The sequence below is a fragment of the Python bivittatus genome, unplaced genomic scaffold, assembly GCF_059951505.1.
Source record: "Python bivittatus isolate LINGU-HERP-01145 unplaced genomic scaffold, Pbiv_v1 ctg000610_np1212, whole genome shotgun sequence".
Taxonomy (NCBI): Eukaryota; Metazoa; Chordata; class Lepidosauria; order Squamata; family Pythonidae; genus Python; species Python bivittatus.
In genome coordinates, this window is record NW_028277088.1 from 7,549,442 (window position 1) to 7,569,833 (window position 20,392).

General features: G+C 41.4%; 1 protein-coding gene across 1 annotated transcript in view; it reads left to right on the plus strand.

The window, feature by feature from the left end:
* The window catches only part of DPP6 (dipeptidyl peptidase like 6), a 324,662-nt gene extending 304,675 nt beyond the window's left edge, over nt 1-19,987 (plus strand). The window contains exons 17-26 of the mRNA XM_088150386.1: nt 3,255-3,302; nt 6,699-6,797; nt 9,496-9,565; nt 12,599-12,793; nt 13,842-13,896; nt 14,641-14,752; nt 16,151-16,212; nt 16,919-16,991; nt 17,163-17,236; nt 18,727-19,987. Of these exons, the coding sequence (XP_088006512.1) occupies nt 3,255-3,302; nt 6,699-6,797; nt 9,496-9,565; nt 12,599-12,793; nt 13,842-13,896; nt 14,641-14,752; nt 16,151-16,212; nt 16,919-16,991; nt 17,163-17,236; nt 18,727-18,873 (935 nt within the window). The 3' untranslated portion in view covers nt 18,874-19,987. The remainder of the gene's footprint in view (nt 1-3,254; nt 3,303-6,698; nt 6,798-9,495; nt 9,566-12,598; nt 12,794-13,841; nt 13,897-14,640; nt 14,753-16,150; nt 16,213-16,918; nt 16,992-17,162; nt 17,237-18,726) is intronic.
* The last annotated feature ends 405 nt before the right edge of the window (nt 19,988-20,392 follow it).

Genomic DNA, 20,392 nt, shown 5'->3' on the forward strand with positions numbered 1-20,392 from the left:
GCTCAGCTGAAAGCTTTTATCTGGAATAAGGCGTTTTTTATCATGTAGCATTCTTCTGCCAAATTGGGAAGAAAAGAGCTTGCTGCTCTTGGGAAAATATCTCCAGTACTTTTTCCAGACTCAAAGCTTCCTCCCTCCCTCCCTTTCTATCCTTCTCTCTCTTGTGAGAAGACCCCAAAATTCCTTTTCCTTCTCAGCAATTTGTTGATGGAGCAAACTGAGGACCCTTCCCACTGATCTTAATGGAAGCCTGGATGTCCAGATTCTATACTTGAATCTTCATTGATCAGCATTGTTTCCCGGGCTCAATTCAAAATACAGGTGGTGGCCTTGGAAACAATAAATACTCTGACATCAGGGTACCTTGTTTTTATGAAGTTGCCGGGGGCATCTGCAGGTTGGGATAAAAAAAGTCAAGTTGGCCACCACAACTCCACAAAAGTCCACTCCTTTTTTTACATGTAATCCAACGCTCATAAAAAGAGGTGAGATTTCAATCACACTGTTCAATCACACAGGCTACCATGTTGATTCCCCTCCCATGAATACCCCTGAAAGCTGCCACACATTAGGACCAACATTAGCACTAAAAAAACCCAAACTGTTTTTCACTGTTGATTATTCCAGATCCTTTGCTTATCTGAAATTAGATTTCAGCTGAAAATTTCCCCCAGTTCTGCTAGATCTTATTGAGGTAGAGCAATGTTGTTGCCTTTCACTGCATTTTCGTATTTCAGGAGATCATCTCAAGCACTCAAGTAACATCTAAGAAAAGGAATAATAAAATTCCTCCTCCTCCTCCTCCTCCATACTCTACAGATTGTGCTTCATTATCCCCCATATAGCTACTGCAGAATACAAGAATAACCTTGATAATGAACACTTTCTCATTAATAGGAAATGGAAATTAGAATTACTTCATCAGTCAGATGGAAAAAATGTAGTATTTCTCTGTCACTATCAGTACCACGTAAATAAGGAACTTGCTTGAAATGAAAAAAGGAATAAACATCTTAATATATTCTCTTTCTAAGAATCTGGGATGACTTGTCTGAAAATGTTTTCTACTTACTGGAGAAAATTGTAGACTTGTTCCATCTGGTTATTTACATGCTCTGTCCAGGAAAAAAATGCAAAGAGCCATCTGACATTGTCAATTGAAAAACATACAGTGAAAATCCCACTGAAGTGACATTTCCTATTTTTGCTTGCCAATTCTTATCAACTCCAGTGAAAGAAATAATGGTCAGGGATGGGGAGAACTGTAAAGTGACAACATCTGGAGGGTGAGAAGTTCCCTATACCTTCCATAGATTGTCCCATGATAAATAATTAACTCATGTGTTTAAAACCTTGTTCATTTGCACTTTAGCAACAGACAGCTTGGAGAACACTTAAAACACTTTACCCATGTTTTTGTATTCAGACTTACTTCTTAATCGTGAGGTCTAGTGTTGTTTTAAAATTGTCTGAGAAGGCACAAAGCCTTTGTGTCTAGAGCAACTATTAAATATACCTGTCTGTATGTTCTCCATGTGATCTGATGTACTCAGAGAATCCACCCCTTCAAAAGTTCTGTTTTAATTTCAGAGTCCTCAATGGATGGTAGTAGAGAAGAAAATGTCTCCCATAATTTCCTGAAAGTAAGAGCAGTTTGATAATGGAACCAATTACCTGAAGGACTTCCTTCACTGGATGTGTTGAACCAGAGGGTAGACAAACCTTTGCTGATATTATTAAAATCAGATTCCTGCACAGAGCAGGGGAATTGATTCAATGCCACTTTCCAAGTGTTTGGTCCAAGAACCATCCATGTGGCTTAGGGCTTTGTAAAAATTTGTGACACTTAAATTCTAGAGGTAAGCTTTCCTGAACCACCAGTATGGTGAACTAGTAGTGTTGGTCACTAGCTGTAAGAAGGCAGATTATTTCTTTCACCTTACACCCATTATTTTATTTTTAAAACACCATACTTACATTGATTGAAGAATCAGATTCTGTGAAAAGCAGCTTCAGTTAAGAAAGAGAGGTCATTCACACCCTGATTTTCTATCGAGGTGATATCATGAGCCCACCTGCCTTCAAAATCCCCAGAACTGGTTTTTGCTGATCTTGATCTGGGCAAGAAAACTGTCTATCTGAACCAGATATTTTGAATCAATGGGCATGTTTGGAACGTAGCAAGCATGTTATGAACATTTTCACAAAATGATCCTTAGGATGGGTGTCTCCAATCACAAAACCCCATAGACAAAGCACTGGGTTAGAGTCACACTCAATTTCATTTTCAAGGAATGTCTCTGGAGTCTATATAGAGTTGTCTTGCTTTGCAGTATTCTTTTTTTTTTAATTAAAGAGTCTTAAAAAATAAAACTGGGGAGAGCAAAGGAACATGGCATGTGCAAGGAACATGTTGAGCACCTTGTTAGGGCTTCAGGATCCAAACAAGTGTTCTTGACATTACTTAAACAGCTAGCCCCACAGTCAGATAATTCAGGACTATACGTTCCCTTCCGTTGACCACAAAGATGCCTTCCTCAATGCATTCTTTCATTCTCTTTTCATATGTTACTCTAGTAATCAGCACCTTTTGGGGTTTCAAGCCACATTTGGAACTTACAAACATCTTGAAGGTGCTCTCGCAAAATGGGTGCCACGGGTGAGCTCAACTCACCGATTAACCAGATGGCTGCAATACATACGTGTCTATTTGAATTTATTCCAACATAGCCTGTCCTGTTCAGGTTTCTGAAGCACTTTACTTTGTGAAGCAGCGTGGAGGCATTTCTGATTGTAGTGTCTGGGAGATGGTGTTTTTTAGAAAGAAGAGCAACATCAGAGGAAGTCAGCGGGTAGCAGCGCTTAGAGAATAATTAATATCCAGTTAGAAATGTTTGCACTCTTAGAGCTTTATTTTGTCTTTTACGCAATGCATTATCTGAGAAGTATAATCCTTTGTGTCATATAAATAGCATGGTATTAAAATAATCTAAAACAAATTATTTTAATTGTGTTTGCACTAATTAAAATATTGACAAATTAGAGAAGATGAACCAAGTCAGTGCTCCACTGGGAGAATCTGTCTATCTTGCATGTTTTGGGCTGGTGGCTATTAATTATCTTTGGGCAACTTAGATCGGCTTTCCATTTAATATAAACCTTGGTTAGCTCCAAGGGATTTAGTATCTAGCTCTGGATATTACTTTGGATGCATTTTCTTAAATCTAATGTGTTTCCTCCTCCCTGTTTTCAAGGTCCACGAATTCCAATGGTGACTGTCCACAGTACAGCTGATGCAGAAAGTAAGTTGTGGCAGGATAGCTGGGCCTTTTCAGATCACAGCCTTTGGGGGACCTTTGAGAAGAAAGGCCACATGGCCAGCAGAGATCAAAAAGCAGAAATATGTCCCAAGTTCCAATTAGTAAAAAGCTAAAGAATATGTATTGGTGTTAGTTTTATCATGTATGATAAACGTAGAGAAACTGGAGCAATAGAATGGCACAACTGCTCCCTCCCATACATAAAGACACATGCTATGTATCTGATATCATATTCAATGGTTTAAAGCCAGCAACCTATGTGCATCTGAGAATATGGTGCCTTACCTATGAAAGTTTAGAGGACAAACATTTGGGTTTTGGAATAATGCTGAAGCAAAAATGGATAGGTAGGTTGCAGGAGTATTTTATTTGCTTGCCTGTAAATAACCTTGTTTGATCACTGTTCATGCTTTTAAAAATATATGTAAGGAGGTTCAAGGTGAAGAGGGAATCCAACTTTTTCCATACAGCACCAGATCTGGTTAAAAAAAAGTCTGTAGGCGGAAGAAATACAAGTGTATTGGGTATGTTTTACATATCCCAAATGTCTAATTTTGCAGTGAAAATTCAAAGCGGGTAGACCAGTGTTTCTCAACCTTGGCAACTTCAAGATGTGTGGACTTCAACTCCCAGAATTCCCCAGCCAGCAAGCTGGCTGGGGAATTCTGGGAGTTGAAGTCCACACATCTTGAAGTTGTCAAGGTAGAGAAACCCTGGGGTAGACATTCAAAACCAGAACTGCATTAGAGGCAACATATTCTGGGAAAGAGAGAGTTGGTTGGCCTTATCCAGTTAATAAAATAAATAAATGCCTACTTACAGGCTGGCAGTGCTGGAGAGCAGAGAAAGGAGGCAAGGTCGAGGAAGGGCAAAGAATGCATGTTGGGAGAGACAGAGAATGAATGAAAGGTATCAGTGGATAGAAACAAGCTTTCCCCAATGGCCTCATTTTGTATGTGATTAAGGACGTCAATGGTCTCGCTCATTATGCAGGAGTCTCTTGCTGTAATGGATAAAGGGAACCGTTCTGAGCTCCGCTTACTCCCAAAATAGTTCTATTCCATAATAAGAGGCCACTTTATGGGAGCCTTCTACAATGATCTGATAACTATAAATCCCACCCAATATTACTGCCTGCTTATATTTAATTAAGAACTGGTTGCCTGCACAGTGCAGGCAAGGATTCCCTGTGGGCTGAAGGTTGGGAGATGCATTCAGAAATCTCTAGGATATCTGTTAGCCTTTCTTGTTTCTTCCTCTCTGTCCTTGCTTTCTGTGGATGCAATTATAGGAGCAAACAGAACGGCTGGTCTCGTGTCCCAGGCGGGCCAGCCTCTTTGTGCTGATAAAGCTAATTGGGCAAGCCATAATTAAATGAGGATTCTAACATGCAATCAAACTTAATAGTTGATGCTTTGGCGTTTTTGTAGGGGTGATGATTTCCACCAAAATGAGAGGGAGCTTTTCAGGAAGAAGTTTAACATTGAACCATGACATCTTCCAGCTGAAATCTCTACAAGGAGAGAAAATCAGTATTTGGAATTGGCTGATTTTCGTGATGTGGCCTCATGGAGGCAGACATATGGGCTGCGGATAAGCGGTAGAAGAGTCGTCCTTGTAGGAGGAAAAGGAATCAATATTTCCCTGCCTTATAAGGAAGCTGATGCATAAACAAATTCTCACAAATGCTCCATTAGCTCTCTAACTTAACCATCCAATATATAGAAATATATAGAATGAAGTCTTTGTTGCTCCATCACTGCTTCCCTACTTGTGTACACCTGTAAAAGGATGCCATTCAAGTAGAACTGTTGGACCTAATTTGGGGCTCTTCTGTGAAGAATAACAGATGGTTCTTCTTCCCAAGGCTTAAACCTGTGGTGGGAGGGATTTCCAATCCCAGAGAGAACTCCTCTTGTCTTTACTTCTTCAAGCTCCATCTCCCTAGTTTTCCAATGTCTCATTTATGTCCACTGACATCTATCCATTACTCTACTATCAGTATTCTTCACCTAGTTGTTGTGAACAACTGATCCCATTCCTTGAATCCTTCTACCTTCCCCAGATGTCCATTTTTAACCATGGTAATGCCAAAATAACCAAACGTGTTGTGATGTCTCAATGTAAGCTTCCTCCTTTTGTACTTGCATTGGAGTGTAATTTTGTTTGGGGCAGTTTCACAACATGCATTTCATCACCTGCCCACTGCATGGTTATTTGTACTACTTATTCATCTATATGCATAGCATATGGACATCAGTCAAGATTGGCTAAGGGTTGCCATTTAGCAGAACTAGTAAGAATAATTCTTGTATTAATGTATTGTATTGATTTATTTAAAGCATTTATATCGCCACCCAACTCAGACAATGCAGTTCTGGGTAGCATTCAATAAACCAGTAAACAAAGATATCAAAAGCAAAATAAACAATACCAACTAACAACAGAAATAAACAATCAGTGATTGAGAACTCAAATCTATTGCACACTTCTGGATGGGCACTCTAATCATCCTGAGCCAAATGTCCAATGTTTTCACTGCCTTTCTAAAGGCTTGCAGGGTTCAGGCCAACCCTATGTCTGGGGTAGATCATTCCAGAGACCTGGTGCCACCATGGAAAAGGCATGACTCCTAGGTCCCATAAGATGACCTTGTTTCAAGGATGAGACCCCAACATGGCCACTCTGTTGGATTCTGCGAGTCAGGCAGATGCCATTGGGAGGTCCCATAAATAATCCAGTCCCATGCCATGTAGGGGTTTAAAGGGGATAACCAACACCTTGAATTGTACCCAGAAATCTATAGGAAGCCCGTGCTGCTTGCAGAGTAAAGATGTTATGTGGGTATATTGAGGAATGTCCATAACTACCATCCAGAAGCCAACTGTAGTTTTCAGATGGTCTTCAAGGGCATCCAGAATTCTAGGGGAAAGACTGTCAAACAGTATCTAGTTCCACTGGTAGTTCAGCTGTCTTCCCAGACATATATAGCAGAATCTCACGGCCAGCTCTAATATCCAAGAGTCTACTGTTGGACAAGGACATCAGTGATGGCAATGGCCAATACCATGGACAAGGCATCTCCAAGATCTGCCTTGTGTGAGTCCCGCTGCTGTGACGAGTCAGAGCAATGCATTGAAACAATTTCCTGCGTGCCAAACTCTCCAAAACTGGGGACTGAATCCTAAGAAATGCTGCTGCATTCAGAGCAGTAGAACCTGCTTTCCTGAAGCTGACTCCAGCTTCAAATCTTCCATAACGGAAGTCCTGGGCTTTCTTTCCCTCTTTCTTTGGGTAACGAAAACGATGGTGCTTTTAATCAGTATAATCGGTTAATTCCCTGTGTGATGGGAGATTCTTTCCTGTTTCTTCTTCCAGAACTCTTTGATCTAGAAGTAAATGCCAGAGTGCAGAAGACAGTAGCAGAAAGACAGATGCCCAAGCGGGAATATCTTGATATCAGGATCCAAGATTACAGTAAGTTACTCTGAGTTTTTCGTTGTTGTTGAATTGAGGGCCTGATAATCTCACCTTTTAATTTTAAAAAGCCCATATTCTAGTGGGGCAGCTATAATACATAAATAAAAATTAATATCACTCAAAAAAGGCCAAAACGTGGAAAATCAAATTAGTAAGTTGGGTAGCAGCCCCAGAACAAAAGCAGAAAGTATCAATAGGCTATAACGTAAGAGCGTCAATAGAGATCTAGGAGTCCAACATACAAGAAGTTGGTGTATTCTGATCCCACATGATATGTTAATCAGCTTCCCAGGGCCAATACTCTTATTACCTGTCGGGAATGTCCTCAGGGGGCTCAAAAAAGTTGAGCATGGCCGCAACCATTCATCAAAATCTCACCCTTTTTTTATATGAGTTGTGATGCATGTGAAAATGGATGGGGCTTCAAACACATGGTTGTGGCCACCCTGCTCACTTTTCTGAGCCCCTCCTGCAGACATCCCTGTTATTGTACCGCTTCAGGAATGGGCACAGTAAAAAAATCTGACATCCTTTTGTGATCCTATTGCCCATCCGTAAACCATCTGCCTTGCTTTCTTTCTTGGCACTTGGTTTCTATCTTCCCATCCCATTGCTAGGCCGAAAGGATCTTCTTGGCGGATGGAGGCATTGTTCATTAGTTAAGAAACAGAGGTGTCTGCAGGACCAAACGGTTTTGTCAAAATAATGAAATTGGGCTCATGCTGTCATGACACAAGATCCTCCCTTTCTGTACATGCGTGCGACATCGCAACACTTTTACAGAAAGGATGGGGCTGTTGTGATTTGCTTCCTTCATTCACCAACCCCACCATCATGGACACCTGTGTTAGGTAGTCATTCTTCCAAAGTATCTCTCCCATAAATAATCTGATAGAAGAAACAGATGTGCTTGAGAACCACTGCATCATTGCCCCACTGCAGTTCGCATTTATATTTCATTTGGCGTATTTTTTCTACTTAGCGATAAGATCCCGACAAACCCACTATAAAACCATGTTAGAATAAGTTAGAATAAGTTGATATGAGTTCAGAGAAATCTGTTTCCTGCTCAAAACTCTTGCAGTGATTGAGTTTGTTGTACGTAATCTGTGCCACCTTAACCTTCCACCAATTTAAGCAGGGTATTAGTTTTACGATTACATTTAATATGCGTTGTGATTTCTTCTGCGAAAGATGTGTTGGGGGAGAGGCACCAATCAGGGTTGAATATTTATCCCCTGGCAAAAATTGTTCCCCCCAAAGCTGCTGTTAGCCAAGGAAGAAAATGTTATTCCCACAGTGAAAACTGAAGGGGGAAGGGAGGCAATATTTGAACTGCAGTAAATAGGAGACCAATGCCACCCTCTTTCTTGCATCCCAAAGGCTTTTTCCAGAAAGCCATCATTCCACTCCATTCCTTTCCATCATTCCAATTCCAATCATGTTCCATAATTGTGATTTTAAAGAAAAACAAGGTGCGTTGGATGTAATTCCACACATAATTGGTATCGTAATTTAACTCTTAACCTGTGGACTGGCTAATGGGAAAACCCACAAATACGACATGATAATTATAGTGGACTTTTGTGTCTTTGTGATTCTGAAAGATTTCCAAGGCTAGCTTTCAATGCTTAATCCTATATATCAGTGTTTCTCAACCTTGGCAGCTTGAAGATGTGTGGACTTCAACTCCCAGGATTCCCCAGCCAGCTTGGGGAATCCTGGGAGTTGAAGTCCACACATCTTCAAGCTGCCAAGGTTGAGAAACACTGATATATATTCTGCCCTCCTATCTACATATATGTAGGCATGTTAAGCCAAGAGATCTCCATGTTAACCACTACTACAAACCCATCTCTATTACAAGTCTGATAGAATAATGAATTAGGCCAGATGAGATGAAAGGTACACTAGGAAAACTCATTTAGCTATTTACTGCCTTTCCAATGTTGCTCATTCAAAATTTAATTGCCGGCCCTTTGGTAAATTGGCCCAGCTGTTCACATTTCAAAATCAAATAAAAGTAGGGATAAGCTTGGGAGCAACCTATTGATGCCAGTGCAAATATACATTTAAGAAAAAGTGAAGCACGGTGAGCGGCAGTTCTAGGGCACATTTCTTCTACCCGCCACTTCCATAAAGGCACTTCTTAATTCATCCAATTAAGTCTCCTCTTTTCTTGATTTATATTCATGCAAGGGGCAAGGGAGGTTGCAATCAAGCCCCTGGAGTTTAAAATGCACCAGAAGGAGGCTCGGTCTTAAATCCTTTGGGGGGGAAAAAAAGAACAATTTTATTCCACTCTGGAGAAGAGGGTTTGTATTTTCTTGGCGTTTCTCCTTCCCTGATGCTTTCAAACATGGCTTGGTAAAGCTGGCAATCATCTGCCTGCTGAGAAGGGGAAAACACATATCAGCAGACCCTAATTGCATGTTTGATCCATGACCCAGCGCCTTGGAGAACCCCCCGCTTCAGATTGGTGGCTGTTTTTATATTGCAGTGCCAATTTTCTCTCCAAAAGGATCTATTCTGCTAGGGTGCTATTTGCTATTGTACGTCATGCCATTTTGTTCCCGCTAAAAACTACCCGAGTGTTGCTAAAAAGAAAAAAAAAAAAAGGTTGTTCATTAGAATGGTGGTCCTCCTGTGCTTAAATGGTTTCCCCCTTCTTTCTTCTCTCGCCTTCTGTATGCAGAATTGCCACTGCAAATTTCAAAGCCAGCCGTTTTCACGGAAAACACGCATTACCCATTGCTCCTCGTTGTGTGAGTAACGTTATCAATTGTATAATTTCCCAGTTATATCCAGCAATGCCTAGCCAAGACTTTGCTAGTTGTGAAAAGAGGTCTCTCAGAAGCATGAGCGTTCAGCTTCCTGACGACAGCCAGATGAGGATAGAAGGGTAGCAGATATGGAGGCTGCTTTTAGAAAACACAAGACAGAGTTTGCTGTTTGCAAATGATATGTTTTAAGCCAAGGCACAAAACAAGGACACACCACAACAGAATATGGTATGTTTGTGTTTGGTTGGGGGGTGTTATGTGAACCCAGGAATCAGAGTTCCTAATGTTGTTTCTTTGCTTAGCATTACATGTTGGGACACAGGCATGTGTGAATGCAAATAACATGCAGGAACTTTGGCCATGCTAGCCAGGGAGCCTGGAGGGCAAAGGGAGGCTTTCATGGGGTCTAATACAAGAAGATGTATCCCTCAGGCTAGATCGGTGGGTTTTCTGGCCTCTCTAAGGACCTTCAGGATTACTATGGGAACTCTCTCTCTTTGCTCGTAGCAGAGCCAGGTCTGGTCTGCATACATTCTTGGGTTCCCAGGAGGGATTGGTGGATCAAAAAGTCAAGATGGCACCGGCAGTCACGCAATTGAAGCCCCACCCCTTTTACACGCATGACGTGCATGTTGCATGCAAACCAGGAGCAGGACTTTGATGCCACGGCTGCCATCTTGACTTTCTTTACCCCTCTCCCCCTGTTGGATGCCCTTGTGGCCCATGCTTGCTAGTTTTAAAAAGATCAATAATAAATCAGCTAGCTCTGTTGCATCCGGCCTTGGCACACGTCCTAGGCCGAGGTGTTCACAATAAAATGCATAATGCACTGCACTCCTTAAGCTTTGTGGTAAGGATGGGGTCCTATTTTAGCCTCCCCTATGTTAAAATCTCTCTTGGCAAACGATTTTGACTCTTGTATGTATAGTTTCCTGGTCAGTTTCCTAGCATTTCCTGGGAACACCTTGATGGAGCAGGCAGGTTTAGAAAGAAATGTTCACCATCCCCACCGTACTTTTCTTGTAAGCAAAGAAGAGAACAGCCATACTGCTAGAATATGTCCAAGTGTCAGCAAGTCTGAAGGGAGAACAAAAGCTCTTTCACAAAGCCTGCTGTTTGCATCACATCAAAATTCTCTCTGGGGAAATGTGCTTCATTATGCAAGTGCTCAGGGAAGATTGGTGTTCATCAAGCTAACAACCCTTGATTAGGACTGCCTCAGAATGAGGAAGCATGGCTGGGGTGGGCCCTAAATAAATGCAGATCAGGTCAATCACACACATGTATGCACATACAGTCATGTATGTTCTCCAACTGGGCTGGAGAAGATGTTCTTCTAATAGAGGTGAATATGTGTAGCTCAGGGCTGAACTGTGGAGTTCTTCTACCACCACAGAGCTACCAAAAAGAATGAGGATGAGTAACACGTTTGGCTCTTTTTTTCTTTTTGCAAATAAATCCATCCCCCTTGCCAGTTCCTGCCACATTTGCTTGATTTCCTGGTGGGTGAGAGGATTTGGCTCAATTTGTGGTTTTAGACTTAAGTTTAGAGGTGAGATTCTGGCCACATCTTGTAAACCTCCCTGACTTCTCAAACACATTTTAAGAGTTTGTGTGGTTTTATCCTGGTGTTGTACTGAAGTTCACAATAGGAAGAGTTCTCCTGTACTAGAGCATTGTTCCCACAAATTGTCTCCCTAAAGATGCTCATAAGAGTATCGATGTGGGCATCAACCCCAAACTTCTGCGTTTGGCCAGACGAATAAACTTTAAGCAGTTGGTGTTTTGAGGACACTTTGGACTGACCTGATGTTGCAGACTGTTTTAGAATATTTTTGATTACATGGTTTAAGAAGTTGTTTTAATTAGCAACAATATGTCTTCTGTTGTTTTTTTAGTTTTGCTTTTCAAGCTAAAACAGAGATCAAACTGACTTTACTTGTAACATTCTTATTGCCTTGCTAAAGATCTTCTTCAGCATCTGACGCCAATATGATCGTCTGTGCTTCTCTTAACATAGCTCGCAGCTGCCCTAAAGAAATAAAAAATTGACAGTCTAGCTTGACAAGAAAAAATGTAGAGATATATCCTAAATAAGTTGCATCATAAAATGGCTCACTGCCTGTTTTCTAGTCCTGGGGGAAAATGCTTTCTGGCATTAAATGAATAGGCAGCAAGATGCTTCTATTCCTTGTGTCTCTGCATAAAATCTCTAGAGTTGGGATTTAGGGAACAAAATGTAGAGAAGTCCTATGATTAGCACCTGCCAAAGGTTAGCAGAACCAGCCAGAGCATCTAGGACAACCTTCCATATCCTACAGGAAGGGTAACGGACAGCAGTCTTCAGAAAAATGAAAAAAATGGAAAAAAAAAACAATTGCAGAGTCATCACTGAACCTCTGGGGAGAACTTTCATGCCTGGAGATGTTGTGGAGCACAATCATCTCTTGCTCCCCAGAAGCAGAACAGGGAGGGGGCAGGGGTTGCAGAGGGAGAGAGTCAGACAGAATTCAAATTTGGGAAAGAGAGGCTCACAGACTAAGTGAGAGGCAGCCAGCTATCTCTAGAGCTTGCAGATCCTGCATGAAGCAAGATTAGACTTGATCATCTAAGTGGCCTCTTCCAACTCTCTAGCATTCTATGGCATTCTACAAAAATAGCGCTGGTGACTTTGCATAGAGACGTGCATGAGCTTCCAGTATGTAGAAAGCATTTTTCTCCAAAGAAATGCATCAACTGCAATGTTACACAGAAGCAGAAAAACATAAACGCAAGTGCATTCATTATTAGGAATCTAATCTATTTTAGTATAGTCTCTCCTATTCCACTGAAACTGATGAAATATTTTCTCATCATGTTTTTCCTGTATGTCAGGATTTTTGCATGCAGAGCCTGCCCTTGCCACTAGAGTATTTCCCCTTCTTTTCCTGGGGTTTTTCCTAACTGGTCCTCCAGAACCTTCTCCCAGGCCCCCAGCAATATCACTGAGTTGCTCTTGCTTTGTTCCTGTTTCAGGGATGGGACTCCTGGCACCCAGAGTGTAACAGAAAAGTTTGAAGTGAACTGGGAAAGTGTCATGGTCAGCTCCCACAGTGCCATCGTGGTGAAGTTTGATGGACGTGGAAGTGGATTTCAAGGGACCAAACTATTACATGACATTAAAAGGAGATTGGGCACTGCTCAAGAGAAGGACCAAACAGATGCTGTCCGGTGAATGGCCTAAACTTACTGAAATTGAATTCGGTCACTAGTTGTATATTTAACGTTCTTACAATGATTTATTTAAAAAATGCTAAATTCCAATAGAAGAGAATATCTGTAGCTCAGGGTTGAACTGTGGAGTTCTTGGTGCTCTCTGAGCTTGGTGGTTTGCTTGCAGACGTTTCATTACCCGACTAGGTAACATCATCAGTGTGAGTGAGTGTGAGGTTTGCTCCCTGTTTATGTATAGTAATTTGCCCTGCTAGTGTTGGTGGGAGTGTGGTTTTCTCCTTGGTATTTCCTTGATTAGGATATTGATTTCTGCTTAATTGTTTGTCTGGTGTTAATCCCTGCTTATCTGGGTGTTGGTTTCTGGAGAGGATGTGTTCTGGTCTTTTTGTTTCCTTCTTAGCTTCCTTATTGTCTCTTTTGAATGGTGTGTAAATGTGGTTAACTCTATGTGTCTATTGTTGACCAATGTGTCTGAATGCCAGGCTTCCAGGAATTCCCTAGTGTTTTTGGATTTGGCTTGGTCTGAGATGCTGACAGTTTCCCAGTTGAAACTTTGGTTAAGTTTGTCCCTGTATTGTGAGATTAAGGAGTTTACATCCTGTCTTCTGACTGCTACTTGGTGTTCCTGGATGCGCTCTGCTAGTCACTACCATAGTTTCAACTGGGAAACTGTACCCTAATCAAGGAACTACAAAGGAGAAAATCACACTCCCACCAACACTGGCAGGGCAAGCTACTGTACAGAAACAGGGAGCAAACCCCACACTCCCTAGCACTGAAGATGTTACCTAGTCAGGTAATGAAATGTCTGCAAGCAAACAACCAAGCTCAGAAAGCACTAAGAACTCCACAAATACTAAATTATTTGTAATTTTTGATAAAGGCAATTGGAGTACCAAAAGGCAACCAATGAGCTCAAATGTACAAGTGTAACCTCTTCCTTTTGCAATCTGTGCTTCTGTATATCAAATGGAAACTGGGCCTGTGCTACAGTTAACAGTAGTTAGCTTGAAAATAATCAAATCTTCTTTGTTTTCTCTTCCAGTGCAATGCTGGAAAAGATATATATTGATAAGAGTCGAGTTGCTGTGTTTGGAAAGGTGAGTGCCCTTGGAATTGCTACCTTCAGCTCTGGTCTTCTCCAAGATTTTGATCTGCAGTTTGATGGACTATGTCTAAGGTTTATGGTGAGAGCCAGTTTGGTGTTGTGATTGAAGGCACTTGGCTAGAAGGTGGGAGGCTATGAGTTCTAGTCTCACTGTAGGCTTTGGGCCAGTTCCCCTCTCTCAATCTTGGAAGAAGGCAATGGCAAACCCCTTCCAAAAAATGTTGTGGCCCTTAAACCTTGCATAGAAATATGCACAGACATGCACAGGGGTATGTAAACTTACAAAACAAGGAGGGCACACCCCATCGGATGGCTGCAAGGTCTCCAGTAGAGCTGCCAATGGGCTGCATGCAGGTTGAAGTTTTTGCCCCACTGCATTGAGACCAAACACTTGTGGCACTTGTCCTGCAGGTGAGCCTCCAAAAGACATGAGATCAGGCCTCAAGTAAGAGTTAACTGCCCAGTTCTGGCTGACCACTGGGTAGGGTGGAAGCAGAGCCAAAGAAAATGAGAAAAGAACCCAGTCAGAACATGGAGATGAAGTTTGCACTCCCTTCTTGGGACTATGGTATTCCAAGGTCCCAGGGAACGATTTACCAAAGGCATTGCCACTTCCTAAGTATTCAGAAAGGGGCAGCCCACAGCTCTGCAGAGCATGGAAATATAGGGCTACTTGATTCCCCCCCACCCCCATGTACCCACTTTCATCTGTTTTCCTCTTCTCTTTACATCTCAGGATTATGGTGGCTACTTAAGCTCATACATCCACTTTTCTGGAGAAGACAATAAGGGCCCAACCTTCTCGTGTGGAGCTGCTCTCTCCCCCTTGACGGACTTCAGATTATATGGTAAACTCCGATCTCACGGGGTTGATAGGAATAGAAGCCTGTCTTTCAGGGTACAGCGTTGAATCTTAGTATTCTGTTTTCTAAAGCAGGTTTCTACTCCTTAAGGTTGCAAAGATGAACATTAAAATATGCGGGCCAGGCATGTGAAATGTCACGGGTGGAGGTGTTGTGCAGAGGCTAAATAAGGAAATTGGCTAGAACTTTAGAAGATACTCACATAGTCACAAGTATTCATCTACATGCTTTGGAAATCTGGCTAGCTTTGGACAGCTTGCAATTCAGGGTGAACTGGGGACAAGATAAAGCCATTGGAACCAAACCCGTTAAGTTTCAGAGTACAATACCCTGTGTTGGGAAACCAAATGTGGCTCAAATCTTCAGTACTTTTTCATGATTGGTCTGCTTTGACACTGAAGTGCTGGTCATGTTTTCCAACTGTGCTCGTGAGAAGGCCCTCTTGGTGAAGAACGCCTTGTTTTGTTTTTAATAATTTTTGAAGAAGAAGGGGAGGGGAGGGGAGGGAGCGGAGGGGAGGGGAGGGGAGGGGAGGGGAGGAAGGAAGGAAGGAAGGAAGGAAGGAAGGAAGGAAGGAAGGAAGGAAGGAAGGAAGGAAGGAAGGAAGGAAGGAGGGAGGGAGGGAGGGAGGGAGGGAGGGAGGGAAGGAAGGAAGGAAGGAAGGAAGGAAGGAAGGAAGGAAGGAAGGAAGGAAGGAAGGAAGGAAAGAGGGAGGGAGAGAGAAAGGAGGGAGGGAGGGAGGAAGGGAGGGAGGAAGGGAAGGAAGGAGGGAGGAAGGAAGGAAGGAAGGAAGGAAGGAAGGAAGGAAGGAAGGAAGGAAGGAAGGAAGGAAGGAAGGAAGGAAGGAAGGAAGGAAGGAAGTTTTGTAACAGTAAAACAGTGCAACAACTTTCCTAACTGTTGTTTAACCTTATTCAGTTCTTTAATGCAACACCTTTTCTCATTCTGGGGTGTTCTGGATGTGTTGGACTTCAACACCCAGAATTCTTCACTCACATCCCAAACAATTGTGGGAGTCCAAGTCAAACACTCCATCCACCAGGAGGGGCTGCAGGATATTGAAATTACATGGCAAATAAAGAATTAAAAAACTAAATAAAAAATTGAGACCCTTGGAAAAATTGAGGCCAAAAATGCCAAGTTCATTTCCCTGGGCTGAAACTTTCCTGACCATAGGCCATATTTCAGAAACTGTCCTATTGACAAAAGTTGCTTAAACATCCTGCTATATGGAGTGTTTTTAGCATCATAATTTTCCAGCTATGCGTAATTTTCAACCTGTAAGAGAAAGGTCCAACAAGAGAAATTCCCTCAGCAATTTCCTTTCAGTACCTGTAGTTCATATATAAACTTCTTCACATCTCATTTCTTTTCTTCCCTCAGCCTCAGCCTTTTCAGAAAGATACTTGGGATTACAAGGGATTGACAATAATAAGATATATGAGGTAAATCGGGTTAACGGTGAAACGATTTTATTAAACACAAATGCAAAATGAATCATGATATTTGAATTCTGTCTTACTGAGAGCTATTTGAAAGTAGGCAACACGTATGACAGAGGTTAAACTGCATTGTACCTCTGTTTATTTTATGAGCTATTCTTCAGAGCAATATATCTAGGATGTTCTACAAATACCTATGATGGATCTGCAGATAAAATAAGATCTTGTCTTGTGTTTTATATTTTTGGTCATTTGAGGGATTAAAACAGGGTTTCTCAACCTTGGTAACTTGAAGATATGTGATCTTCAACTCCCAGAATTCCCTAGCCAGCCATGCTAGTAAGTCCACATGTCTTCAAGTTGCCATGGTTGAGAAACTCTGGATTAAAATATACATTAAGAAGCAAATAACTTGTACTGACAAAACAGCTTTAAACTGCCTTCCCGTTTATTTAAGACACAACATCCTAAAGTGCAAAATCACAGAACACTGAAGTCAAGACAACAACAAAAAACTGTATTAAAACAACACTTTAATTGTAGCATAAAATATACCTTGCTTTCTATAAATATCACCAAGGTGGTACACAGATCAGAAAAAAGGGATAGTACACAAAACAGACAAAATATACAATAATGTTCTCTTAAAGCATTAAGTGTTTTGTTGCTTATGGTGGTTTCTGAACATTATTTCTTTCTATCTTCTCAGACTACTAAACTCGCCCACCGAGTGACATCAGCCAAAGACCAGAAGTTTTTGATCATCCATGCAACAGCTGATGGTAAGGGGATGTGAACCACACCTATACATACTCACCGCATTTTGCACAAATGGAGTAAAATCAAAGCTTTATTTTGCTCTAATAAAGCTTTGTTTTGATTTTTTTTGTTTTTGTTTTGGTAATTCAGTTCTTTACTCTCTGGAACTTAATTATCTTAATCTGATTTTACAGAGAAAATTCACTTCCAGCACACTGCAGACTTCATCACACACCTCATTAGGACAAAAGCTAATTACAGTTTGCAGGTAAGGTGCTGTCATATAATTGCTCTTTTAAAACAACTGTGATCTCTCTCTCTATATATATATATGTGTGTGTGTGTGTGTGTGTGTGTGTGTGTAGTGCTATTCTGTTCAGAGTTAAGATTTTTAAGCAGTCTTTTGCTTAAGAACTGAGGATGGCCTCTAAGAGTGCCCACGGGGATGGGGTTGTCAAAAAAGTCAAGATGTCAAAAAAGTCAAGATGAAGTTTGGGACTATGCAACTGCCATCTTGATTTTTTTGACCTCTTCTCCCCATGGATCTTGGTTTTCTCTAATTATTTTAGAGAATTTGCCCAAACTACTAAGTAGCTGATATCCTGGGAATTTAACCATTTGCTTTTATTAAGTTCACTGGAAACAACAACATAGAAGGATTTAGCAGGTTAAATTTCAGTTATTTATTTATTTATTTATTTATTTATTTTATTTTATTTTATTTTATTTTATTTATTAAATTTCTCCCCGCCCATCTCCCCCCAGTGGGGGACTCTGGGCAGTTCACACAAAACATAAAACCATAAATACATTTATTTAAATAACACATTCCAAACAGAATTTATTAATAATAAATATGTTACAAATTGCTCATTTTTAACAGATTTAAGTATTGGAATACAAAGTATATAAAAAAGCAAATGTTCTCATGCAAAAAGGTAGAAAAAGGGGGGCAAAAGCAAGAAGATTGAAAAAAAGACTCCTATGTTTAAGTTACAAAAAGAAAATTGTGTTTTAAAAAAAAGAGTAAATTGCATCCTCCCCTTCCCTTCCATTTGTATCCTCAACCACAAGCCATAGCTTAGACTTTTGAACTTTACATCAAACATTAGTAAGTTCTGTTAGTTTCTATTTAAGTCTTAAAAATCATCTTCCAGATATCTAAATCTGCCTTGCTCTATAATGTACTGTATGTAAGGGAACCATTCTTGCTTGAACCTATTTAAACTTCTATTAAATGTGCAAAGTTTTATCAAAAGACTCACATGCAATGAAATGTCCCAGAATTTCTCACTTATTGTGTTAACATATGTTAGTCTACTTGTTCTTCTTCATACCCTCAAATCTGAAGCAACACAACAGTTGGAGAAGAACATTTTGTCTCTTGTGAGAGTCCACCATTCCCTTCATTTAGATCATTACCACCCAAACTGGAGACATTATGTATCCCATCCCAACTAATAGTTGTCAGTAACTGGTACTCCTAGGGCTTTGCTTCAGGTGAAGATCAAAAGAATCAAGTTGGGGGCTGTCACTGTGGGATTGAAGCCCCACCCCTTTGGATTATGCACATGACATGTGAAAAAGGGGCAGGGCTTCAGTCACACAGTTGTGGCTGCCATCTTGACTTTTTGGGGAAAAAAAAACCCGCCCTGGGGAGGCCCTGGCTTTGATGACTCCAAAGCTGAGCTGCCACGTGAGACCCACCTCAACCATTAGCCTACAGGTGTGTTCATCTCCACTCTCTTTCTTTGGCAGATCTACCCTGATGAAGGTCACTACTTCAACAGCCCAGCCCTCGAGCAGCATTTGTACAAGTCCCTTGTCAATTTCTTTGTGGAATGTTTCAAAATCCAGGACAAAGCTCCAGTAGTTTCCACGAAAGAAGACGAGGACGAAGATTAACTTTCTGGGCTTGTGCTAAGAAGCACAAGGCGACTTCTCAAAAGGATATGCAACTGAATCCTCCTGATTCCCCTCCCTGACAAAAGGCGTGTTACGTGAGCATGTATTTAAGAAAAGCGAAAAGGAAAAGCAGTCCTGGTGCTTGTATCGGAGGTCCTGCCTTCCCCAACGGAAGAACATTTAAGCGTGAGGAACTCAGCAGAAACTGCTGTTGAAAAACCAATCTCTACGAACAACAGATCTCTCTGGCCACAGTGGGACTTCTGGATACCGGGAAGCTGAACTCCGAAGGCAGATTGCCCAAGATGCCAACAGCAACCCTTGGCACTGAAAGAATGCCAGTCCAAGGAATGAAAACCCACCATCTGTCCGTGTTAGGGGTCCCTTACTTAGCGTCTCATTGTTTCAGATAAAACGACCATCCATGGAATAAAGATTATAGCACAATTATTTTTCAAGGGTACACATTTGTGTGTTGTTTGCCTGTGGTCTTCTGCATTTCAAAGAAGTAGACATTGCTGCTCACCTCTACAGGCATTTTCTTTGTACAAACCACTGCTGTAGCGATACTAACCTTTGACTGACGTTCTTGCACTGTACAGGCGTTTCTGTATATAGTTTTTAGCTGTTGCTCCCTTTCCCTTCAGCCTTGCACTGATCCTTTGCCGCTGCAATGTGTCTGGCTCAAGGAGAAAAACCTCTCAAAGCCTAGCGGGCCTCCAGAGTCCCGGCTTCAGATTTTTTAAATGCTCAGGAGCTCTTCCCGTCCGTTCCTTTAAGGCTCCAGTTGCAGTTTAGCTTCATGGATTTGAATCATCCGATATGAACAAATATTTTGTCTTCTGCTTTTAGAAAAGACCCTTTCCTCCTTTTTTAGGGGGACAAGGATAGCTGCATGACAGTTGTCATCCTACAGTATCCCCAAAACAGCAAGTTGCCAGTCCTTATGGTTGCAGATGGGCAGGGTTGGGGAAATGTGAGAAGTAACTCTCTAAAGATCAGATCTTGATGGTGCTTAGAGTGTTATAGGGCAGTGTTTCTCAACCTTAGCCTCTTTAAGATACGTGGACTTCAACTCCCAGAATTCCCCAGCCAGCATGGCTGACTGGGGAATTCTGAGAGTTGAAGTCCACAAATTTTAAAGTTGCTAAAGTTGAGAAACACTGGTTTAGGGGGGATGTCCTGCATCAGCAAGTCAGCAGCTCTCCTGGAAATGTGAATAACTTCTGGAATTGCTTCTCTTCTTGCTTTCCCCACAGCGATCGCTTCTGTCATTTGTACTGTTACCTTCATAATATTACACAGATTTTAATTCATCCTAACACACTTCCTTCTCTGTACGTTGTATTCATGTCATGATAAAAATCTGGGTTTGGGCATTGCACGTTTGCCTTCTTTTCCTTTGGGTTTTTTTTTCCCCCCCTGGAAGGTTGAACCCAGACCCCATTTCCAGTGATTTTTTTTCCTAGAGTGCAGAGGAGGCAAGACTAAAACAATTCAAAACTTTCCCCAATCTTTT